The 26252-nt window shown below is 41.5% G+C and overlaps 1 protein-coding gene across 1 annotated transcript in view; it reads left to right on the top strand.

Moving 5' to 3' along the window:
• Window positions 1-26252, top strand: part of EPB41L4B (erythrocyte membrane protein band 4.1 like 4B) — a 195495-nt gene that overhangs the window by 141688 nt on the left and 27555 nt on the right. The window contains exons 18-23 of the mRNA XM_006886987.1: window positions 1492-1700; window positions 4113-4231; window positions 12522-12647; window positions 16776-16843; window positions 19775-19873; window positions 25275-25464. Of these exons, the coding sequence (XP_006887049.1) occupies window positions 1492-1700; window positions 4113-4231; window positions 12522-12647; window positions 16776-16843; window positions 19775-19873; window positions 25275-25464 (811 nt within the window). The remainder of the gene's footprint in view (window positions 1-1491; window positions 1701-4112; window positions 4232-12521; window positions 12648-16775; window positions 16844-19774; window positions 19874-25274; window positions 25465-26252) is intronic.

Here is a 26252-nt window from a genome sequence, read left to right as displayed (position 1 = left end):
ATTTATTATTAATTTTAGTAAAAATTTACAGAGACTTTGGATTTCCATTCATTGATTGTTGCACATTTCTCCCCTCCCAACCCTCCCCCCTAGTATACTACCCTCTTGCAAAAGTAAAAGAAAAATTCTTTCATTGTTTTACAAAACTTCTCCCAGGTCCCCTCCACCATGTAGCCTTCACTCTAGACTCCTGTCATGACAAAAATACCTAATCACATATCCCTTGTAAACAATTTTCTCCCTCATCTGTTTCAGTGCAGTATACATTATTGAACCCATCTTTCTCAGCCTTCCCACAACCCCAGGGTCAGTCCTGTTTTACAACAGTGGCACCATGCAGTATTTGTCCTTTTGTGACTGGGATACTTCACTCAGCATAATGTCCTCCCAGGTCACCCATTTTGAATAATATTGCATGAGTTCCTTGTTTTTCAATGCGGCATAATGCTTCCATTGTGTGAATATACCACAGCTTCTCTATCCATTCATTTGTTGATGGACACTTAGGTTGTTTCTAACTCCTTGCTATTGTGAACAAAGCTGCAATAAACATGGGTGTGCATATATCTGCTTGGATGTCAGCTATGGTCTCTTCAGGGTATATTCCCAGTAGTGGAATTGCTGGGTCAAATGGTATCTCTATTTGCAACTTTTTAAGAAAGCGCCAGACTGCCTTCCACAGGGGTTGTACCATTTTACACTCCCACCAACAGTGAATAAGGGTTCAAGTTTCTCCACAACCTTGCCAGCATTTGTTGCTTACTGTTCTGTTAAATTTTGCTCTTCTGACTGGGGTGAGATGATATCTTATAGTTGTTTTAGGCTTTGCTTCTTCTAATATAAGAAACTATCATCTGGATCAATACTTCAGCAGCTAAGCCATCATAAAATAGTCACTTTGTGTGTTAGATTCCTTTTAAGTATGAAACAAATTTCAACTTCTATTACTTATTCATTGTGATACTATTACTGAGCAGGTAAGGATAGAAATATTTAGTCATACTGCATATAACAAACGGATTGTATTGTACCTGTGAAAACTGCACTTTAAATTGGATTTTCATATATCCTATTGGAAACTGAGCACATTAAGTTTAGAAGTGACAGATGGTTTATTATATAACTGAAGGCAACTTCATGAATCAAAATTCCTGTTCGGGGGGGAGGGGAAATCCAACCACCTACTACTGTTGAGTCAATTTCACCTCCTTAGATGATGCCTCAATGGTGGTCAGTCTTTAAGGGAAAAGACTGTCTGTCTGTCTCCTGCAGAGCAGATAGTGGATTTGAATTGTAAATCTTTTGGTTAGCAGCTGTCAAAGTTATACTTTATACTACCAAAGTTCCTTTTGTCAAGGAAGACTGTAAATATAAACAAAATCACATTTACAAGAAATACCACTGATTCACCCCACATCCAAAGAAAAAAACATGCATAATGATATCAAAGCAGTTTGCTTGACTAAACCCTGACTTTGTCCTCTTGCACAGCTACCCACTTCCCTCTCCAGTGCTCAGCAGCTCCGACCGGCTACCTTTTGGCATTGAGGAGAATGGGGGAACACCATTCACCACCAAAGCACCAGGAAGGCATCACCCTCACCAGCACCAACACCACTCAAACTATGGACTCACCCTGACCCTGGAGAGCAAAGAGGGGCCTTCAAGGTCCCCAGGCTCCAGCAGTAAATCTCTTACAAGTAAGTAGAAGTGGAGAAGGCAGGGCAGGGTGGGGAGGCAATGATGTAGAATTTGCGTGACTTGGCTAGATATTCAGGACAGGTTCTCCTATATCATAACTGTGGCTGGAGTTAGTGCTTGATGGCCATGTAAAGGCAAGCAAGCGTGGATGAGAGGCTTGTGCATTTAGGCACAATTCAAGGATACAGTGTACCAGCTCATTCTGATTTCATTGCATAGTAACAGTGCAATTGCCACTCTCTCCACCTCATTCCTTAGCAGTTCTCTGCTTGTGCTGTTCCCATCCCTGGCTCAAGCAATGGAAAAGGCAAAGACGGACCTGCAGTGGTTTGCATTTCTACTTTTCTAATTATGGAAAACAGAGCTCTGGTGGCTCAGTGGTAAAGGATTGTGCTGCCAACCTAAAAGCTCACGGTTCAAATCCACCAGCTGCTCTGTGGGGGAAAAGATGTGCTGTCTTCTTCTAAGCAGTTAACGGTCTCAGAAACCTGCTGGAGGTTCACCTGTGAGTCTGCTCCAACTCGACAGTGTATAACAATGACAGGAAAACCTCTACTGCCCCTTTTCTGATGTTTCCACCTCTGAAAGCAAGGTGATGTTAGGCCATGCTAGTCTGCTCACTGATGCAGATCGCAGTAAGAGAAGGGCATGAAACAAAAAGTAAGCAATTAGAAACGTAGTTAATTGGCAGTGTGACAGTGATTTTATATCTGTTTCAGCTATTTAAAAATATGGTCTTGGATTTTATACATCTGTCATTCCCTCTCGCCCTCCCCAGAAATGTATCTTTATTCTATTTTTATGGGAATTGGCCTGTGATGAGTCGGGTCAGAGATAGGAAGAACTACTTCTTATCACATAGGGTTTGAAAGGCATTGAAGTAGAGACAAGAGGCTTCAGTTCTCATTCTCACTATTGAGTCAAGTTCCCTTCTCAGTCCTTGTTTTTTTCATGTGTGAATTGAGGTAGAGGCAACAAGATGATCTTTAAGGAGCCCTCTAATACTGACATTTCATGAGCCCCTGTTAACTGGGGATACAGGATGAGCCATTCAACTTCATCTGTAAACCTGGCACCAATTGAGAGCTGGGCATTGGAGTGGAGCTCAATATCCACTTGGTGCTCAAGAATCAGAACCCTTTGCACTCTCTGCACAGCCCTGTCTCATCTTTGAGTATCTTGATAATTGTAACAGCATCCTCAGGGGTACCCTATCTAGCTCCATCCTCATGCTTCCCAAGTGGCAGCTCTACAAGTGTATCTGTAGCTTTCTTGACTTAAAGTCTCTTCGAGGTTCTTCACTGCCCACAGCTAAAATATGTTAACACACATACCTTCCAGCCTGATCCCTGTGCCAAGATCTCTAACCTTCCTCATTCCTCACCACACCTGAAGCAGCTCTCCACTCGCTAAACGCAGTGCTGTGTTCCAGCTCTGCCCTCAATGACTCCTTTTTCTCTGCCTGGGCGAACTCCTACCTCTCCTTCAGAAGCTAGTGCAAATGTTACCTCTTCAGTGACATTTCCCTTAACAATCTTCCTGAATTTCCAGTTTTCAAGTCCCTGTACCCTTTCTTACTCCTGTGCTAATGAAGCAGAACTCTTTAAAAAAAAAAAGCTAAAATATTTTATTAATAGTTTGTTTTCGGTAACAAAGACTGGCTTTAATAAAAGTTTGAAAAAGTTTTAAAGAAAAACATTTATAAGTCAAGACCATCACATTACAGGTGGAAATGAAGTATAGCTTTTGTCCATTTTATTTAGTACCTGTGTCTGTCTCTCTCTCTTGATCAACTGGAATTTTGTCTCATTCCCCTCTTTATTCCAGCTCCCTAGATCCCAATAGCTAGCAATACTTGGCCCAAGTATTTAATATTCAGTGAATAATTTAATGTATTAATGAATAAATCTAAGCTAGTGGGAGGCTAGGTAGTACAGAAATTAAAAGTACAAAAGTACAGAAATCAAAAATCAGTAGATTTGGTTTAGAAGCATAACATTGCACACTTATAGACATGTTAGCCCACACACAGATCTTTCCAATTTGCATAATGCTTTTCATTTGTAAAACATTTGTGTGTGAATGATCTCACTATTCACTGCAACCTTGGAAAGTGAGTAATTTTATTTCCACCTTTAAATGACTCTGATGTTCAGGGAGGTAGCAGCTTGCCCAGGACCACCCAGCTCATGGAGTGTGGGAGGGGGAGGTGAAGAGGACTAGATCTTGAAACCTTGTCCTCAATGCTATTATACGCCTCAGCTGGTACACACTCCAGGGATGATGCAAGGTGTAGGGGAGGAGAGCAGCAGAAGGGGTGCTGGGGTCAGACTCTGGCCAGTGTTCTTTCTCACCTGTATCTTTCTGTCCTTTCAAACTTTCCTTTTCTTCCCTCTGCCTGCATTTTTTAGAGTTGAGTCCAGGAGCACCTCCACTGTTCAGTGATGCTGCTGCACATATAAAGAAACTGGAACTGGAAACAGTGAAGGCTGTTGGTCCGTGGCCTGCTCTGCACATCAACATCAACAAGGTGCCCAGGGCCTGGGGGCTTCGCTGGGAGCACGGGCTTGGTGCTCATGTCCGCATCTGAGTGTAACCTCTGCTTGCCTTCTAAACTATATGCCTTTGCTTTAGAGGGGTTTCTTATTAATGGTCCCTGGTGTTTCTGTTTAGGGTGTCTTTTAGAAGCAAAACATTCACTTGCGTTCTCTTTGGGAATTACTGACCAAATCTTTCCCTTGCTGCTGAGACCAGTAATGGAGTTCTGTTTGTCAGCTGTCTCTCTCTCCTCTTTGACTGAAATCTCCATAAGAACAACATCCATACTGCTACTTTCCTACCTTTATCCCTCGGTCTGTCTCTTTCTGCCTTTATCCCTCTATCTCCTTCTAATGGTGCCTGGTATGTAGTAGAAGTTCAGTAATTACTTGCTGATGGAAGGATGGAAGGAAGGAGTTGAAGTAGGAAGGGTTAAAAAAGGCAGAAATCCATTCTCATTTGGCTAGAACTGTTTAAAAAGAAAATTTATTTTGAAGTTGCTGGTGCTGAGTTGGATCTATAATTTTATCCGGTGACTTTCTCAAGGTCACATAACAGGTACTGAGACTTTGGGTTCCTAACTCCTGGTCTAGTGGCCTCTGCTCTCCAGCATAACCCTCTGCTTTCATAAGGGTTTCTCCCACTTTGCATCAGTGATATTATGGGCCTCAGACTCCTTTGCTGTGGAGGCTGCTTTATGCATTGTAGTTTGTCTAGCAGCATTTCTAGGATACACTACTACCTAATTGTGTTCATAAAAAATAACTCCAAGCAATATACCCTGAGGAAAATAGAACTGAGACACAAATGGAGATTTGTACACCAATGTTCATAGCAGTGTTACTCACAAGAGAAAGAATGTGGAAGCACCCCACATGTCCCTCAGCAAATGAATGGATTGAGAAATCGTGGGACTTTCCATAATGGAATAATATGCAGCACTTAGGAGCAGTGATTCCAAAAAATGCTATATAACATAGGAAGGGCTTGAGAACATTCTATTAAATGAAATAACTCAGACTCATAATGATAAATTCTACCTAAGACCATTATTATACAAACAGAACCAAACTAGTAATATATGTATAAATATCCAAAGATGGAAGGGGATGAAGTAGGGGGGCTGAGAGTGAGAAGGGGGGTGATTTTGGGTCACAGAATTTGGTGGGTGGAAGGAGAGGGTGAAAGAATTAGCAAAGATCTAGTGGAGATCTGAAAAGACAGGGTAATAGTGGGCATAGATCAATGGTGATTAATTTTATAAAACACAATGTATGGGAATGGTCATGTGAAATACAATATGAGTGAGAACAAACAAAAAGAATATATGCATAATTTAAAAAAGAAGAAGAATTAAAAAATAACTCCAACATTGCTAAATGTCTTCAGGAGAGAAAAATCACCCTAGTTGTGAACCACTGTTGTCCATCTACTTCTATAAAGGATTGTCCTTATAAAGGATTGCTTATTCATAGTTTATAACACCTACTATAACATTGGACTCACAATCAACACTCTTGGTACTAACAGTCAGAAGATCAAGAGATGTATTGTGTTGGAAAAGTCTGCTGTCAAGGCCCTTTCCAAATTACTGAGGAGCAAAGCAGTCAGTTTGAAGACTACGGTGCACCTGATTCATGTCATGGTCTTTTCAGTCATTTGCTATGCGTCTGAAAGCTAAACAGTGAATAAGGATGACACATATCCCATGGACTACCAAAAAAAGGAAACAGTTATGTCTTGGAAAAGTGCAGCTAGACTGCTCCTTGTTGACAAAGATGTCAAAGCTTTGCCTCACATACTTGGGACATGTTGTTAGAAGCGTCTATTCCGTTGAGAGAGGCATCATGCTTGGAAAAGTAAAGGGTGAGCAAAAGAGAGAAAGACCTTGAATGAGATGACACAGTGACTGCAGCAGTGAACTCACATGTCAGAGAGATGAGAACGGCACATGATAGGACAGCACAAGTCAGATCTGTTGTTTATAAAGTTGATGGCTTCTTAAAACTCTAATGTTTAGCTTTGTCCCTTTCTAAGAGGGGATATGAAGAACTTGAAGAACTGATCTGGGAAGCTCTTCCTCCTTACCTGAGCAAGTGAGCATGGGAAGCTTGTGCTTCCTTCCTGGACCACACCTCCACCCTAGTTAGCCCTCTGGGCTTATAAATATGAGGGGAAGAACTATCAGAGAGGAATGTATCATTAGGCATTATATGTATGGCAATAGACTGGATCAGGTGGTCTACTGGACTGAGGGAAGGAGGGAGGAGGAGGAAGAAAAATGTGCAACAATGAATAAATGAATGAAAGCTCAACCTTTCTGTAAACCTTCATTAAAATCTCTCAATCTCTCTCTCTCTCTCTCTCTCTCTCTCTCTCTCTCTCTCTCTCACACACACACACACACACACACACGCACACAAATTTAACAAAAAAAAGACTAGTAGGATTTCTCAGAAGACCTCAATCCTTCACTACCCCCACCTCTGTTCCTCACTGCCTGAGGGATGTCATCAGAGAATACATTATCAAATACATAATTAAGTTGTTTTCACAAACTGTTTACACTTTTAAAATCTGATGAGATTTAAATTCCCGTGGTAGTTTTGGGTACAACCTTGGAACTAACAATGGAAATACTTTTGGACTGATGAGGGCTGCCTGGAGTTCCTTTAATCACGAACAGACCCAACTTCAGGCTTTATTTTCAATGTCCTGCTCACCATCCACTTCACAGAGACAGAATCTCTCCCTGGAGTGACATGTATATATTCAGTCATCCATTAAGTCTTTCTTAAGCAAACCTGTATTTGACGCTGAAGATTTAACTCAATACGTAATGTGTGCTTGGGTTGGACTTCTTTCTTGGTATCTGGCTTCTTGGTATCCAGCTTTCTTTCTGCAATATATATGTTGAACAGTTTTAAAAGGGCATACACAGAGTTTGACAAAAATCTAAAAGTTGTTTGCAAGAAAATATAATACACAGAGCCGCAGAAAACTCACCAGCTCTATAGCTGCTTACTGTACCATCGAGTCGGAACCAACCCATATCTGATCCTCCAGCAGTATTTCAGCAAATTGTACAGGAGGAGATTGCCCATCTTTCTCCCACAGAACAGCTGGCGAATTTGAACCATATACCTTTGTGTTGGCAGTGTATAGTATTTTGTAATAATTTGTAATAGCTGTGACTCTTGGTAGAACATTGAAAATAGTTGGCTTGCTCCGAGTTAAGACACAGCTAGTGATTGAGCATTTTGCTGGAACTAGAACCATACTCACTTTCTACGTCCTCTACGGAAACACATCAGTAATCACAGAATAGGGCAGAATTCAGATCCGTTGTTCATGGAGTCCCTATGAGTTGCGGTCAACTAGGCAGCATAGAACAGCAATGAGAAGCATATACCTGGAGTGATCTGATTATATGGCTAACCTTGACTTTGTCATAAGACCTAAACAAAGTATATTACTTCAAACTCACATCTATCACTAATCAAAAAGTTCCTTGAATCAGACCTCACAACTCATCATGACACTACAATTATAAAGCCAACGGCTTGGATCACTTTGAACATTTTTTTCTAGGCCCAATGCTCTGGAGTTCTTAGATTCTTCCAAGGTTTGAGTAATTTCCTGGTTTTGACTTAATAATGAGCAGTCATTTTCATTGCTCAGTTCCAAAGTTTTAGCTGCAACTCTCACTGGAATTTAAACCTCATCAGACTTCGAATGTGTCAACAATTTGTGTAAACACTTTAAGTATGCATCCGATCATTTCTTTATTCTCAAATGACATTCCAGAGCAGATGAGTTACTTCCCATTATCATACTATAAAAGCCCAATTTTCAGTCATTTGTAGACTTTGAAATCTACATTTTGCATTTCCATATTAGGGAGTAAAGTATCTTTCAGTGATTCAAATGGATTATGTGTCAAATGCAAAATCTGTGCATCTGAAAGAGAGAAAGCACAATCTTCAGGAGCCGTTCTTCAGGGTGGCCTATGATTTTTTTAACCCAAATCTTCGTCACCAGGCGAAACATCCTTTATACAAATAAATCCACATAATGATGCACAAATTTTCCAAAATTTAGATTGGTTTTTGCCCACATCTGTTCATGGAGCTGAATATTACTGCTTTTTCCCAGATACTGCTTTATCTAGTTATAGCAGGAACAAACCAATTTCAATTTTATGTGCAAAAAGCAGTTTAGAATTACTGAATTCAATGGAGGAAAATCAATACTGAATTCTCATTCTTTTCTTATTTTGGCAGCATTCAATTTTATTAAAAAAATGGTTTTCGGTCCTTACTATCAGGATAACTATATATACCCTTAAGCAACTGTCAAAATGCTCAAATGAGCTTTAGAATCTATTTAATTCCTATATACCAGCATCTCTTTCCCCACCCGTGTCTCCCTCTCCCTCTCCTTCTTCTCCCTCTCCCTCTCTCTCTCTCCTTCTCCTTTCCTCCGTCTCTCTGTCTCTCTCTCTCTCTCTCTCTCACACACACACACACACACACACACACACACTCGCCCTAGGTAAATCTAATTGAAAAGTTAACTCTTTATATCCCAGTGGAAATATGACCATACAACTATTCACTGTCTTAATGCAACTGGATTTAATGCCAGTGTAAATACAGGCTAAATTCTGCTAAACTTCATCTTTCTAAATAAATACATTACTTATTTGTCTACAGCATAAGGACTTGACTAAAATGAGCCAGGCTGCTTTCTATCATCTTCCTTGGCTCAGGATCATTGTTGTTATTATGTTCGGTGCCAAAGATTTTCTTTCTTTCTTTTAATCTAGTGATACCATGTGACAAAGTAGAAGTGCCCCTTTCAGTTTTCTAGGCTGTAAAGTGGTCAGCAAAAGAGAGGAAGACCCTCAACTAAAGAAATTGATACAGTGACTGCAGCAGTGAGCTCAAGTATGTCAGAGATGATGAAATGGCACAGGATAGGAGAGGGGTCAGACCTGTTGTTCGTAGGGTCACTGTGCGTTTGAATCTGCCTGACAGCACCGAGCAACCACAGTCGTTTTTGTGAAAACAGATGGCCAAGGCTTTTTATGAGTCACTGGGTAGGTTCAAACTGCCAACTGTTTGGTTCGCAGCCAAGCACTTAACTGCTGCCTTATAGCTCTCCTTTCAGCATCACTAATGCCCTCCACTACTCTTTTCTGATTTATTTCTTTAACCACTAACAATCTTAATAAAGAAAACACCTGAAACTCTGAGAGGTTGAGTGGAGCCAGTATGATCAAGTGAAGAGTTCTGACAATGGTGTCCTCTGGTCCTTGGTATGAATCTTGCATCCTGTGCTTATTTCCTGTATGACCTTGGGGATGATTTCTCATCCTTCTGTTTTGTTTTTCTCATCTGATGTTGCTGTTGTCTATCGTCAAGTCAGAATCAACAACCCTTCATAGCTGACCCTCCAGCGAGTTTTCAGAGGCCGGTTAGTGTACAGGAGGAGGTTGCCCGTCCTCCTGTGGAGCAGGTAGTATTGAAACACATGTCTTCAGGATTGCAGCACAGCTCCTTACCACTTAGTTACCAGGGCTTCCTTGCCCAGGGGTGAGGGAGAATTTTAAAAAGCCCCCAAAACCACTGCCATTGAGTCAATATCAACCTATGGCAACCCTCTACTAGATTTCTAAAGCTATACATCTTTTATTTATTTTTTATTTTTAGATTTTATTCTGTTTTACTTACAAGGTTTGTATACATTATTTTCCACAAAATATCCTTCTCATTTCCTTCACCCCACCCACCCATCGAATTGTGCAACCCTATGATTAACACCCATCCTTACCCCTCTATTTGCACCCTCCCTGCTCCCCTCAACCCCCGCCTTGGATCCTCATACTCTTTCTACAGTGATGGTTCTAAAGCTGTAAATCTTAATTGGAACAGGCTGACTAATTTTTGTCCTGAAGAGCAGCAGGTGGACTTGAACTGCTGACCTTTTAAGTTACAGCCCAAGACACAATACATTCACTAAACCATCAGCGCTGCTTTTTGACCCATAATAAAACATAGCAAATGTTAACTAAGTGAACTCTGGTGGCTTAGTGAGAAAGAATTGCACAGCCAACCCAAAGGAACACTGTTCGAGTCCATAAGCAGCTCTGTGGGGAAGAGATGGGTAGTCTCCTCCTGAGTGATTAATGGCCTCTTAAAACCACTGGAGGCTCAGCTATGAGTCGATTCTGACACAATGCTGTGTAACAACAAATGTTGATGACTAGCATTACTTTCTTTTTTATAGTCATCTTAATCTTTTATTTACTGACTTTTTTTTTTATAGTGTTGGTAAGGAAGGACCTGAGATTCATATCCAGAACTCTGTCTCCTCTGTCTGCTTATCTGATGGTTACATAAAATTACCAAGTTGTGCTTACAACAAGTGCTTCTCTATGTGTTTGGGGAGTCCACTGGGAAAATGTATACTGTGTTTTCTTTATTACGTGATCTCAGCCAGCCAACAGGCCTCTCCCTACTCTAAAGCACTCATATACTTGCTCAGTATACCTCAGTACTCAGCAGGACTTTTGAGTTAGCAAATAAGATTAATTCTGGAACTTGCAGAATCTGCGGTTTTAGAACAGTTTATTATTCTCTTGCTACATTATGGCTAAGTTAGTCATGGTATCCCTCAGGTGCTGTTTAGCAATCTTATGCCCTTGGACCTTTTTTATTGAATACATATCTCTCTGACAATAACTGTGTGACATCATCATCTTCTTCAGTGGCTTTTTATTAGACACATGCCCTTTGCCATGCACCGTACTAGGATATGCAATGACCACAGTAGGTGTGATTGATAAGAAGACATTATTTCCCTATGTGTAGTATGTATGCCTTCAAGGATAAGTTTATGTTTTACACATAAATGAGTATTTTTATCTCAATGATAATATAAATATTAGCTCTGTGGCCTAGTGGATAGTGAGTAAAACTACTAACGCAAAAGGGCGTGGTTCGAATTCACCAGCTGGTCCATGGAAGAAAGAGAGGCGATATTCTCCAGTGTCATTGAGTTGACCATACTTCACAGGAGTCCAGTGAACGACAGATCTGAACCTTGCCTGTCCTGCCCTGTCCTGGCCGTCTCTGATGTGCTTGAGCCCGTTGTTACAGTCACTGTACCAGTCAGTCCATCTTGTTGAGGGTCTTCCTCACCTTCTCTGACTGCTCCCCCACCCACCTTTCCCAGCCTGATGTCTTTTTCCAAGGACTGATCCTTCCTGTCCTTTGTGATTTCCAGCCTAAGAAAACCTGCCAGAGGGGCAGCTATGAGTTGATTCCAACTCAGTGGCTTTGAGGTGTTTTGGGGTTTGTTTCTTTTCCTTTTTGTTTTTTAGGTGCATATAATAGTAATTCTGTGATTTTAAAGATATTGTTGCTTAGGACATGGTTAAAATAGATACTGCCAGAGTAATTCACATTAGCAAAGTGTAAGTCCATATTGACCTCATATGTGGCATATAGCAAAAAACCCCCCAAAATGCCAGAAGCAGCACTAACTTATTGAAATAAGAAACACTTTCCTAATGAGATAACATAGATACCAGTCTCTCAAGCTTGAGGCTCACAATAGTCAACAAGTTCTGTTGTATTTATGCTAATATGTATTTCCTTTTCTTTCCTTTGGCCCAACAATCACAGGATTGAGTCTTTATAAGTGAGAAGTTGCAAAAAAAAAACCAGTTGCTATCACGTTGACTCTGATTAAGGGTGGCATCTGTGTCACTGAAAAACACGTGGTTTTCAATGACTGGTTTTTCAGACGTGGATAGCTAAGCCTTTCTTCTAAAGCATACCTGATTGGATTTGAACCTCCAAACCTTTCCATTAGCTGTCAAGAATGTTACTCATTTGCATCACCTAGGAAGCCTGTAAGAGGCAACCGGTCTGGTGAAGAGAGCTAAATTATGGTGCTGGAGCCTTGAGGCTTGAGTCCTGCTTGTTCTAGCCACACGACTCTGGAAAAGTCTCTTCATAAATGTAAACTGCCACCCTGCCTTTTGCATAGTAATGGGCTTCATGAGACATGCTCTCCTTATTTCACCAGAGAGCAGGATGATGTCTGTATGTCTTTTGTAAAGCATAGAGCACATGCAAAGAGGAGGAGACATGCTTGTCTACATTTTCGGTCGGTGTGTGATTTGCAGTTATGTTTGTTGCAAAAAAGTAATTTTCATGGTTTGTGTTTTGTTTTTCAAAACAATCTGTTGCATATATTTTGGTTTGTCACAGGCTGAAGAAAAGAAAGTTTCCGAGAAGACTCTTCAGACCCCCCTTTTGCCTTCCCCGATAGCTGAGCACGTGAAGTGTAACATTTTGAAAGCCCAGCTGGAGAACGCGTCCAGAGTGAATGCCCAGGTGTGTGGAGCGCGTCCATGTCTACGATTTCACGTCACTGGATTTCAGCGCCTCCTAGCAGGAAGAAGGGCTATAGGCCTGGGGTGCTAAGTCAGTCAGGAGACAGGAGCTACGCCTTTTGTAGCAACAGAGATACTAAAATAAAAATGTATTAAAACCAAAACCAACTGCCGTAGAATCAATTCCAATTCCTAGTGACTCGGGGAGCTCTGGTGGCCTAGTGGTATGATGCTGCGATGCCAACCTGAAAGCAAGTGGTTCAAATCCACCTGCTGCTCCATTGGAGAAAGATGGCAAATCTACTCTTGTGAGGGTTACTGCCTCTGAAAACCCACTGGAGGGTCATATACGGGTTAGTTCTGACTCAACAGTACTCAAAACACGCACACACTCACACTCAGTGTGTGTGTGTGTGTGTGTGTGTGTGTGTGTGTGTGTGTCACAGTAGACCTTGACCCCAGATGGTTTTCTGTAGGTGATTTTTCTGATGTTGAGAGTCATGTCAAAATGCCCCTGGGTAGACAGGCCTCTAGCTTTTGAGTTAGTAGCCACACACACTAACAATTGTACCCTCCAGGAACTATTAACTGTTAAGGAATCATTAACTAACAAGAAATTATTAAGTAGGTAAGTAAAAGGGCAAAGGGAGAACTCTAACGTAATAGTTTGCAAACTTGAATGTACATAAGGGTCACCTGGAGAGCTGAGCCTCAGTCCAGTGATTTACTAAGTCACGGTGGGGTCCGTGAACTTGGATTTCTGAGATCCTCAGAGCACCACACTAGGAATAACTAAGGTAGCGACTGAAGGAAGCACTTCCCAATCCACCTGTAAACTCTAGCTCTGAGGGAAGAATGGAAAGATGCTAGAATGATTGAAATTTGGGTGCTTACAGAACAAGTCCCATGAAGAAACTTGGTGTTCAGTCAGTGCCGTGGTTTCTAAGCTTGGAGGATGACCCCTCAGGGACAAGACGCATGCTCTTGGAGAGGGTCCTGTGTGGCTGATGCAGGCCTGAGCTAGACTCCAGGAAGCTGGGTCTAAGAGAAAGTGGTATCTGTGAGTGTTAGAAAACAACCACCTGGATCGAGCTGTTGCTACAGAAGGAACAGTGGCTGCAGGGGTGAAGTTGTGAAACTGGGGTGACTCCCAGGAGCTGTTGGACATAGAGAGCAAGGAGAAGTTCCTCTCTCCTTATCCTTCCTTATAGGAAGATTTTATGTGGGGCCTTTGCAAGGAAGAAATGAGATTTGCTGTGTCTCTGCCCTAGTGGAATGGAAAGTGGTGGAGTGAGGGTTTAACTGCCATAAATCCCTCCCGTTTGTAGTCATAACAGGTATCACTGGTTGAGTATTGCACTCCTCCCCTCTGGGCCTAAATACACATCAGCATCCTTCTCTACTCAAGGTTCCAAGGAGGTAGCACTGGTTAGTTAATTGAGTTGTCTTTTACTAACTCTCCCCAAGGAGCATTATATTTAAAAAACCTATAGTTTTATTTTATTTCAGAAAGTATACAATGGTCTCCATTGCTTATGAACCAAGTATCTCTGACTGTGTTGCCTAGCCTGGTGTAAACAGCCACGAATTACTTCTATTATTATTTATAGATATAGCAGTCTGAATGCATGATTTAGGTCCTTCAGAACATACCGTGGACCATAAGAGAAAGCTTCTAGAGTCTCTTCCATTTACACGTAAAGCAGCAGCAGTAAGGTATAGAACAGGAGCTTTAAAGTCAGACTATCTGGGTTTGAATCTCTAGTCGACTAGTTATGGCAATGTCACTTTATTTTTAGCCTCCTAGCTTCCATTCTTTCTGGCATAAAATAAGGACAAGTAATATCCACCACCTTGGATTACTTTGAGGAGTAAATGAGACAGTCCATGGAAAGCACCTGCCATAGTGCCTTCTGTAGCATTGTGGAGACACTGTCACGACTGATTGCAGGTGTGGTGTGATGAAAATGTGGGGGAACACAGCTTTGTTGTGGGACAGTCGGATCAAGCTCAGTTGTAGAGCACATTTTTGTTGTTTGTTGGTTTTAATTTTACCTTCATTGTTTTCAGTTTAGCTACTTTTGTGCTGTGACAGAACAAATGAGATTGGTAGTCCACATAGGGAGTTGTGATACTAACCTAGAGGTGGTGCTTCTCTGCCAGCTTGAATCCGCCAGTGACTCAGGAGAAAGACAAGCTGTCTCCTCCTGTGTGATTTGCTGCCCCCAGAGCTCACTGGGCGGTCAGCTCGGAGTCTGTTGTGACTCGAAGCCTATGAGGTTTCTTTTGAGATATCACATACATTGGAAATTTCTATCCTGTTCTCATTGGCACCCATGACACTGTCTGTGGAACTTGCATGTGTTTTCGTTCCATTGAAGAGTTGAAGTATATTGGAAATACTTTATATCGTGAAATGTGGAGAAAAAATGGAGAATGTAAGAATACAAGTTGATTTCCTGACTAGACAAGAATGATGGAGAACAGGGATGCAGGAAAGAAGGGGAGGTGTGAATCCAGTAATTTTAGATCATTGCTTCCCAAGATGTGTTATCACGGGCACCAGCCTCTCAGGCTGCTCCCCGCTGGTTTTGGAAATTCTGCACTTTAAATCCCCTAGGGGTGTCACAATGCAATTAGCATCTTGTGTGCTCCAAGAAGTCTTGCAGGAAGAAATCTATTTTACTGTTTTACACTTAGTTGAGTAGAGAAGCCTTTTGTAAAGTTACTCTCACTGACACCTCTGGTTGGTAGGGGTGTTCATGGGAATGCAGAAACATGCTCCAGAAAACACTGGTTTAGAGGATATTGTGGGCAGAGTGAGGGCAAGGAGAAGGGGAGGTGGTGATGCATAGCCAGACATCAGTAGTGGCTTAAATGTTAATTCCAGATTAGCATGAATGCTAATAAGTATTCAAAAAAGAAGCAAAAAACCAACAGGCTGACATGACCCTCTGCTACCTGTTGCCATTGTGTAATTTCTGACTCAGAGCAACCCCCTAGTACAGAGTAGAACTGCCTCACAAGGTCTCCAAGGCTGGTGGCGCAGTCAACTCGATGGTTCAGTGCTTAATTGCTGGTTGAAAAAACTACAGTTGGAATTTACCTGGCCACTCCTTGGGAGAACATGTGACAATCTGCTTCCATTAACATTTACGGCCTTGGAAGCCTTCTAGGGCAGTTCCACTCATTTCTGTAGGGTCACTAGGAGTCGGAATCAATTTGACAAGAATGAAATTTTTGGTAATCTTTACAGAAGCAGACTGCCACATAGCAGGGGCTCTCTCTTGGCAGCCAGTGAGTTCCAACTCCCAACCTTCACATTAGTAGCCCAGCAGTAACCCTCTGTGCAATCAGGGCACCCTTGACAGTCTGCTATGTGTCTGAAAAGACTTTGATAGAAAGCAGAGCTGATCTCATATCTGGAAAAACCTGGAAGGCTATAATGTGATATCCTCCCATCAGTATCCTTTAAGTCTTTGATCAACATATATTAAAAGCAGCATCTGTATTAAAACAGCAACCTTTATTAAGAGAGCTCTGTGTGTAATGGTGACTTTGAGAGCCACAGGCCTCCAGTGACCTCAGTATGGGTTGAATTGGCCTTAGTGACTGAGTACGTGGATATCCCACCCAGACCAACCCCACCCATACCATTCTTTGTAGGAATCACTAAAGGGCTCTATCAAACTAATACAACATAATTCCTCCCAGGCTGATGTGAAAGGGCAGCTTCTGAATTCCTTTGTAAACTAAGAGCTATATGAGCGTACATCTGATTCCTGATCTAAAATGGGGTGAGAGGTTTAAACTGTGGGTTTGGCTCTTTGCACACCATCTCCTTTGCTTTCTTGTGGAGCTGGCACATAGCAGACCTTCAGTAAAATAGTAAGAATGCAAGAAGTCATTGTGTCTGAATGATTACATCTTGATACCCATGGTGGGGAATGACTCAAGAGAACATTTACCTATAAAATATATGAATACCAGAACAAGGTTTATTACTGAAGACTTGATGAATTCTCTCTGGTCCACCTTCATGTGTCTTTAAGCTTTTAAATGGAGCAGATTTGAAAGCATTTGTGCATGCCAAAATGTTCTGGTTTGACTAACCTGTTTTTTTTAACAGGTTGGAAAAGAGGAATCCACGTTTGTAAATATCAATAAGAAATCCAGTCTTCAGGATGCTAATGTAAGGTCCGTTGCTTCTTGTTCAAATGGGAAAATGACACTGTATCAACAACATTATCCTCAAAACATGGCCCATGAGGACATTTGTGAAAGAAGTCAGAGAAGAAAAATGAAATAGAGAATTTGAGCCTAAATAGGTAGAAAACACCCCACCTGGCTTCTTGTTGTTGTTGTTGTTATGTGCCGTCGAGTCGCTTGCGACTCATAGTGACCCTATGTACAACATCCCTAAACTCTGCTCTGTCCTGTGCCAATAGCACTGTCTCAGACACACCCACCCCGATTACCCCAATCACTGAATCAATCCACCTCATAGAGGGTCTTCCTCTCCTGCGCTGTCCCTCCACCCTCCCAAGCATGACGTCCATCTCCAAGGACTGGTCGCTCCTTGCAACATGTCCAAAGTATGTCAGACGAAGCTTTAGAATCCTTGCCTCCAAGGAGCAGCCCGGTTTAACCCTCTCCAGGATGAACCTGTTTGTTTTCTTAGCAGTCCATGGTATATTCAGTACTTTTCTTCAGCACCACAGCTCAAAGGCATCAATTCTTCTATCCTCCATAGTCATTGTCCAACTCTCTGATGCATAATAAGTGATTGTCTCTAACATGTTGCTTGTTCGGTGGGTTGATATTTCTACCTACCATAGTAATGAAAAACTCAGGATTGATTTGGCTTGTAGATCTGCAGATCTCTCAAGCTTGTACATTTGACCTTGTCATTCCCATTTGAAGCCTTTTCAAGGCTCAGCTTTGCTGGGGCCAGACCACGGGAGGCCCTTCATGACCCACTGGGGCCTACTCTGACATGGTCTTGGCACTGAGCTACTTGCTAGTACTGTGCTCTTTACAACTTCCTTTCTGCTCTGCCTCAAACCCAGAGGAAGCAATCTCTCCCCTAATCTCACACAGAGGAGAAATGTTTCACCTCTCAATTTCTGTGAGAAACAGCTACAGGCTAGAATTCTTTGACCACCTAAGAGGGAATCTAAGACTGAATCAGAGTCGGTTGTTAAAAATGCAGTTTCTTAACTCATACCTACGGGTTTTTAGATTCTGAGGGAATGGTGATGAGAATGGGGATGTCAGCAAGCACCCCAAGTGACCTGAGAACCATTCCCTGACAATTTTCTTAACCAAACATTTGCCATCAGGTGGACTCCGCCTAATGGTGACCCTGTGTATTTAAGAGTAGAACTATTCACTAAGGTTTTCCAGGACTGACTTTTCTTTTTAGATGCAGATCGCCAGCCCTTTCTTCCAAGGTACTTCTGGGTGCAATCACATCCCTTGCCTTTCATTTGGCAGCTCAGTGGGGTAGCCAGTTGTATTACCTGTGGACTAGAGAATTCTTATAATAGATGATACATTAACTCTCTACCACCTTATGATTCCCAAGTCCATGTTTTTGGTATTATCATATATCAGAGACATATGCCCATTAAAAAAAATTAACTCACTTTCCCCCGTGTAGCTACTCCCCCAACTGTGTTTTTAGTCTTGGTTAATAATGTCATTATTGTCTCCTCAGTATCCAGGCTTGTCACCTGGAGTCCTTGATTTTACTTCACACTCTTTTCTAATCAGTCACCAAATCCTGTCAGTTTTAATGTCATTTATCTTCCACGTCCACTTTCTCCTCCTCCTGATCATAATCTCTTTCCAACTCAGGGCCTCCACATTTTCTTTTTACCACTGTCTCCTTTGTTTCACCAAAGCTTTTTCTAAAATACAAACCATCATATGCCGCTTCCTTGTTTGAAGCCATAGCGACTCTCATTAGCTATGGTGTAAATTCTCCTGCACCTGAGCCCTCATTACCTGACCTGTGCTTTCTTTTAGTCTCAGTCTGCTTTTTGGCTGGGACCTCACCCATCAGCACTGTTCTCCATTCTGTCTATCATCTCTCTATCTGGTGTAGTGTATACTCCTCTGAAGCTATCCCAGTACCAGCCATTCCACTAGCAAAATTATGTGTTCCCTGCTGAACTGTGAGCTCTTCCAGGGACCACATTAGTTTACTGTGGGGACCCTGCTTGAAGAAGTCATGAACCTGCAGGATAATGACTCCAATCCCGTATCTACTCATTTATATATTTACTCAATATCTTTTTATTAGCCGTGGCTATGGCCATCACTAAGTCAGCCACAGAATAGAAGAGAAAATGGGGACCCGGGAGAGTTCACTAGCCAAAGGTCCCTTGCTTAGGATTTCCATTTGTATTTATGTCCTTTGGTTCCAAAGTATAACTATTGTTGTGCATATTTATTTTTTATTAAAATTATTCATGACCACTGAAAAATACATAAATTTTTCCTTAAAAATACTATTTTTCATAGGGCTCATTGGTTAGCTGGTATAATTTCTTGAGGAGGTGTAAAAGTGAAACTTAATGTTTCACATTTTACATGTACATAGGATTAAAATTCATTTTAGAATCAGCCCTAATAGGTTTTCTGTTCTGCACTTTTTCCATGCTAAATACCCTGTGGTCCTTTTTCCTTTTAAAATATACTCTGTATTGTACTTTAAATGCCATAGTTACTGGATTACTTGAAAGTAAAACCAGATTATGCCTGGGTTTCTCTTCATTCTTTTTATTAGCAAAACTTGGATCTGAACCAAACTCTGATATTGGAGGGAAGGCACTTTTGGCTTTTAGTTTTATTCTTTACCTTACTGCTGTTCATTTCCCCACTTGCTATATTTTCTTTTCTATGCTTTTTGTTTTGTTTTGCTTTTGGATTTTCTGTAGTATTTGTTTTTATATTTAATAAGTAGAATTGTGAGGAAATAAATTATATTTCCTACCTTTCATCACTATTAAGGCATACATTAACTGAAAAAGCAGCTTATATGGGGGGAAAAGGGCCATAACGGTTTTTTGTTGATGTGTTCTATTTTTTTTTATATCTATCTATCTACCTGTCTTTCCATAGAAGTCCTATCCCTATACGTGTGGAACCTGCCCAGCCAGCTGTGGAAAAGCCAGAAATGAAGCCACCCAGAGTGAGAAAGTTAACAAGACAATATAGTTTGTGAGTTCTGTACTGCAAGTTTTTAAAATTCTAAGAACATAAGCAATCGATGCTAAGTGTATGGACATCAGTACTTCCTAGACCCTCGCCCTATCCCTAAAGACTCATCCCAAAAGTTTGTTTTATTTCTAATCATGGTCATAATGGAACTAGGGCTTTCTGTTGCTGTGTAGCCAGTTACTTTAAAACTTAGAAGCTTAAGACAGAAACATTTAAAACCTCATGGTTTCTGTGGGTCAGAAGTGTGTGTGTGACTTTGTTGGGTCTCTGACCCTCTCATAGATTGAAATCAAGGCATTGGCCAGAGCTGTGGTCTTAACTGGGGAGCTCTGGTAGCTTAGTGGATAAGGAGTTGTACTGCCAATCCACAGACAGGTGGTTCATAGCCAGTATCTTCTCTGCAGTCTCCTGTGCAATTGACAGCTGCCTCTGGTGGGTCACCTATGAGTTGGTTCTGGATTATCAACAGTGAATTTGCTCTTCACTCCTGTGGTGCTTGACAGGATTCAGATCCTTGAGGGCCATTTGACTAAGGAAACTGGACTTTTATTGGTGGTTCTCCAGAGGCTGCTCTCAGTTTCTTGCCACATGGATTTCTTTCTTTTTCAAAAAGAAAATTTTTATGTGTGCTAAAGGATGTATAAAGGAGCCGTGGTGGCACCATAGTTAGGTTCTCTGCTGCTGGTTAGGAGTTTGGCAACTCAAACCCATCAGCAGACAAAAAGTTCTGGCCTCAAGGGTGTCTGAGACTGGGAGGATGACACAGGGTGGGATGGGGTTTACATCTGTAGTTCATCGGATCGCTATGAGCCGTACCCAATGACACCTAATACAAACAACAAGGTGGATGTCAGTGAGTGCTGTTGTCACAATATAGACACATATTATTGGACAATAGCCACCCTATAAAACAAAAAAATCTCCAGGACAATATAAAAAGTTGGTTCTACTCAATGCTACAAAGTCAAAGAACATGTGATAAGGACTTAAATATGGAGAAGTTGCTAATCATGTGGATTGAAGGGCAAACCCAACTTATAGAACATATAATAGACTTTAAGCTATGCATGACTGTATTCAGGAATTGAATTGCTGGGCCATGTTATAATTTTCTATTTAACTTAAAAAATAATTATGTAGTTACCTTTCTGAGGAACTCATTAACTTTCTTCATTAGAGAAAGCACCAGAGAAGAGCCAGAGAGAGTATTAGCAAGCCAAAAAAAAATCACTATCTGTGTGACAGAGAACACGTATCTCTGAGGGATGATGAGAGATTAACAGGTAAAACCCCTAGTCAGCGGCTCACGAGTTAGTTCCTTTTCTTTTCTTTTCTAGAATCTGGAAGCTACTAACAAAAGATGCCATTTAGAAGGTACCCACTATGTAGAAAGTGTAGAATAGCTAACTTCACTTTTCTCACAGAGACCATCTTCTCAGGCCTATTTCTTGTATCTTGTGGAACGGAGAAGAGGCAGGGGAAGGGGGTTTAAGAGCAAACAGCCCACATACCCCACCTTATTAACAGAAACTTCTCAGCAGTACAGCAGCTGTCTTTCCTGGGAAAGCCAAAGTGAATAAGGTTCAAATAATTAACAATCCTAATGATCTCTGGGGGACAAATTAAACTAGGAAAAATTTCTCCCACTGAGGATAAAGCTGGCAGGACTTAGCCTCTTCTTTATACTTTGGAGCTCAAAATGTTATTATCGTCCATATGGGATATGTAATCATGTTGGAGACAGTGACTGCCTGATACCTGGCCTAGAAGGAAAGAAAATTTAATTAACTCACCAAATTGGCTTCTTCAAGGAAACCCCTTTAAAGCTCTAATTTCATACATGTGTTTCTTAAGTGGACCCAGCACATTTTTGCTTCAGAAATCAAAGCCTGGCAGCATTTTCCCCATAGAAGAATCGAGGCAAATTAATGGGTAGACTTTCCCCATAAATAGTTCTTGAATTGTTGACGTTAGTTACCCACTTCTTGGCTCATCTCTTTACACTCATGGATACTGATAAAATTAATAAACACGTGGTCAAGAAATACAGATGGAAAGACTCAGATTTCTGATTGCCTAAAAGTATTTCCTTAATTATGACTTTTCAGATGTATGTGCATATGGGAATTAGGTGGAGATGAAGTCAGCCTTCCAGCCTTCTAGTCTTTTCTAGCCTTCTAATACATCTAGTTCCTACAGAGAGAGCAGCTCTGGTATCATGGTCCATGAGGATTTATGCTGCTAACTCGAAGACCATGGTTTCTGGCAGTTCAAAGATGGGCAGACTTCTTCCATGTGATTTCAGAAACCCAATGGAAGGTTGGCCAAGAGTGGTTCCAGTTTAACAGCAATGAGGTGTTTTTTTTTTAAGTTCCTAAGGCCTCAGTTTTCACCCCAAATAGCTAGTAAGGTTGTCATGACAATTTAAAGAATAGGGATGACAACACTCTGCAGAGTGTAACACTGTTTATACAGTACCTCTTCCACATGAGGCTGTGTGTGTAGCACTTTACATAAATGAAGTCATCACTAAAAACACACACTATAATCCTCACAAGGGTCTCAGGTGGACTACTGGGTAAAAAGTGACACTGTCAACCCAAGGTCATACGACTCGAGCTCACCAGTCCTCTGAGGGAGAAAGATGGGTACTCTCCTCCCAGGCCATTTAAAGCCTCAGAAAACTCACTTGGAGGATCAGCTGGAATTGGTTCCAACTTGCTAGCAAAGAATTTGAGGGTGTTTTTACAGCAGTAACTGTATATATTCACATATTAAGTACCTCCTCTAAAAACATAATTTTCTCATGCTCTGAACAGCTTTCATATTGCTGCTTTTAAGGATTTTTTTAAAATGCACACAAAAAATTTTAGCTGTACTAAATTTCAGTTAAAGGTTGTAGAATAATTTGGAAAACGATGATGGTAAAAGGTTGAACATCACAGTGAATGCAATTAGTGTCACTGAATTATACATGTAAAGGTTGTTGAATTGGCAAATGTTTTGTTATGTATGTTTTTACTACACACAGTTGCCAAAACATACCCTGCCACACACCCCAAACCAAAAAAACCCCTAGAAATAAGAGACAGAGAAGAAGAGAACTTTAGCATGTTTGCTTGTATAGGGTGAAGGGAGAAGCAGAGGAACTCTGGAAAGAATTTGAAGTAGGTGAAAGTGTCATTTTTATATTGATGTTAGTTGGAATGACCTGCCACTTTATTTCAGAACTAAAACTTTACTGTAAACATAGTTTAAGAATCTAAAAGAGACTCCAGCAAAACATAAAGGTACAAGAGTAACTGATCCCCAAGAATTACTCCATATATATTACTCCAAAATAATCAGTGCCTACTGGGCTGATTGTTACTTTTGACATCTTTCTGTGAACTTCCCCAGAGGGTTTCCAGGGCTGTAAATCTCTAAAGAAGTAGACTGCCAGTTGCTTCTCCTGGCTGTTAAAAAGGGAAGTAAGACTTTTAAAGAAATCATCCTATGTATACTATTTTCTAATTATGAAAATATCTCTTAATTTTAATAGACAGCAAAGAAACAGGCAAAATTTATTTACTGAGTTTGTGGTAGATATTTCTTCATCATAAGGTCTAAGTTAAGATACTCAAAGTTTGTGAAAACCATTAGGAACTTGGAGTCTTTTTCAATTTTGTACAATGTCCATTGACTTCTTTCAGAAGCTGGTAGGTTTTTGAAAAATGGCCTTTTATGTGAACTTAACAGTAGCTGTGCTTTTAAGGTTATACTGTTTTTCAGTGGGGCAAAAGCCAGTTCTAACCTGCTCTTCTACCTAAGTAGATCTGTGATGCTGGACAAGTCATTTATCAATCAGCCATTGAATATCACTGACTTTTCTGAAAAATCAAAATCATACTACAGTGTTGTAAAAATCAAGTGGGCTAATGCATATGCCACGAAATCTGACTTATTTCATCAATGTCCCACCAAGTATATAACATCTTAACTTTTTTCACTTGTTCAAACCTCATCTTTGCCTCTTGGTAGTAATAAATACAGATTTCTTGTCCTGAGGCTTCATCACCTGCAGAATAATCTATACATCCCCGAGCCCCTCCTCAGTCAGTCCACCCCATGCTATGTCCCGTGGCCACATTTCCCATGTTTTTAAAATTACCTCTGGGAAGGCCTTTATTGGAGATCTGCCAAGTGGTAGCCACTGGTGATAGGTCTCTGGTCTACACCAAGCTCAATCATCATTTTTAACTCACAATCCCTGTGCAACAGTGGCTCAAAACTTTTACATGGAAAAAACCCTGAGGAGAAGCATGGTGGGTCCCCGGTTCCATATTTCATTAGAAGGACTCACAGAACTTGGAAAGGTCCTTCTCAAGGTTATGAGTTATTACAGTGAATGGATACAGGTTTAAATCAACCAAGGAAGAAAGTCTACAGAATAGAGGCTAGAAGAAACCGAGTATAAGCTTTCAGTGTCCTGTCCTAGTAGACTTACACGGACAGCACTTGAATCTCCCACTAGCAGTGGTGACAGGTTGTATAATGTGTTGACAGACAAGGAGATTCACCTGAGTCTTAGTGTCTGGGAGTCAGGCAGGTAGATTTGGAGCACCTGTGTAACTTCTCACTCTATCACCCGTCAGAGCTCAGACTGAGGTAGCAGGACCCAAAGGACCCAGGCACACCAAGTCAGACGTTCACCATAAATCGCATCAGTTATCACTCACAGACCAAGGGCTCAGAGCAAGATATTCCAGGGGCTCAGAGACTGTCTCTCCCAGAGGTCTGTCTCTCAAGACCAGCTCTTTTTTGGAATGTGTAAGGTTTGAGCACGTCAGGTCTGCTGAGTTTACTATAATGCCTTATTATAAAGGCAGAATTCTGGTTGTCAAGGGAGCTCTGGTGGCTGGATAGTGGGGAATTGTGCTACCAACCCAAAGGAATACGGTTTGGATCCACCAGCTGCTCCGTGGGAGAAAGATGAGCAGTCTCTCCTGCCACGCAATTTACCACATCTGAAAAAGCTGGAGGGTCAGCAATGAGTGCGTTCTGACTTGATGGTGCACCCCACCACCACCAACTGATTGGTACTAAGGACTAAGGAGCTTGTATTCATTTCTATGAGTGTGAGGAAATGTTTTTGCTAGTTCAAATGGGGCATTGAGACTCGTATTATTCTCCTAAGGAAAGCTACTCAAAAAAGTATTTCCTGACAAGTGACAACAAATCCAGTCCAAATTGGATTTGAGGACCGGGGTGGGGGGGTGGGAGGGGGAAGTGCTGATCCCATCAGCTGGACATCTGTTTGACGTCCTTTTGGGGAAACATTGCCCCTCCCCCCTTCCCTTTACTCCCACAGTGTGTTGTTTATTGTAATGAGCAGAGCTTCATGTGCTTTTAGTAACCGCAGTGATGAAGACGACCTCCCTCCAGACTTGGCAGAGGCAGTGGGAGCGGCTACAACCGCAGCCACCAACGCGACCACCACTCCCATCATCACCACCACCCAAATATCAGTGCCCCTGGCGTCTCCCAAGGTCCAGAAAGTCAGCTCGCCTCAGAAGTCAGAAGGCAAGGGTCAGCCATCCCCAGGGGCCAAGGTATGGGGTGAAGCCCAGGGAAGTCGCAGGGTTTGCTGGGAATTCAGTGTGCATTTTGGGAAATGGCAGTGTGTCTGAGTAATGAGCTGTGTGAACCCTCAGACAATACTAACAGCCACCAGACATGTGCTTTATAAAGCTAGTTGCCAAAGCACAAGTCAGTTGTTTATAAGAGACCAGCAGTATACTGTAAAACCATGTACAGTATACTTCAAAAGCAGGGAGCTCGGTGGCCTAGTGGCAAGAAGCTGCACTGTAATCCCAGAGGTATATGATTCGAATCCATCAGATGCTGTGCTGGAAAAGGAGGGGCAATCTTCCCCTGTACCAGTCAGATCCGATTTGATGTGTTTAAGCAACAAGTGTAGACAGTTTGGAAGAGTGAAAACATAGATCTAGCCCTACCCCATTCCTTACAGTAAGTCAAACAACAACAAACTCAAAGACATCAAATCAGTCCTGGCCCCATGGCAGCCTCATGTGTGAGAGTACAAGTACATTCCGTGGGATATTCAAGGCTGTGATATTCAGAAGCAGTTTGTTGAGTCTTTTCTTCTGAGGTGCTCTGGGAAGGTTTAAAGCAGACAACTTTAAGTTAGGAGTCAAACAAGTAGCCCTTTGTGTCCAATGTGACTAGAGAATGAGGCACCCTATATATGTGCAAAGTATTATTACTGTCATTGGATGGATGGTACAGGCAAAGTCACACATCTCCTGGTCCCTAAAGTCAGGTTTCCCTCAATGAAGTGAGGTCCCTTGTCTTAGGTGTGGACATGGCCTTTTATCAT

This window comes from Elephantulus edwardii, unplaced genomic scaffold, assembly GCF_000299155.1.
Source record: "Elephantulus edwardii isolate Elephantulus edwardi_28Jun2011 unplaced genomic scaffold, EleEdw1.0 scaffold00052, whole genome shotgun sequence".
NCBI lineage: Eukaryota > Metazoa > Chordata > Mammalia > Macroscelidea > Macroscelididae > Elephantulus > Elephantulus edwardii.
This window is presented reverse-complemented; position numbering and strand designations above follow the sequence as displayed.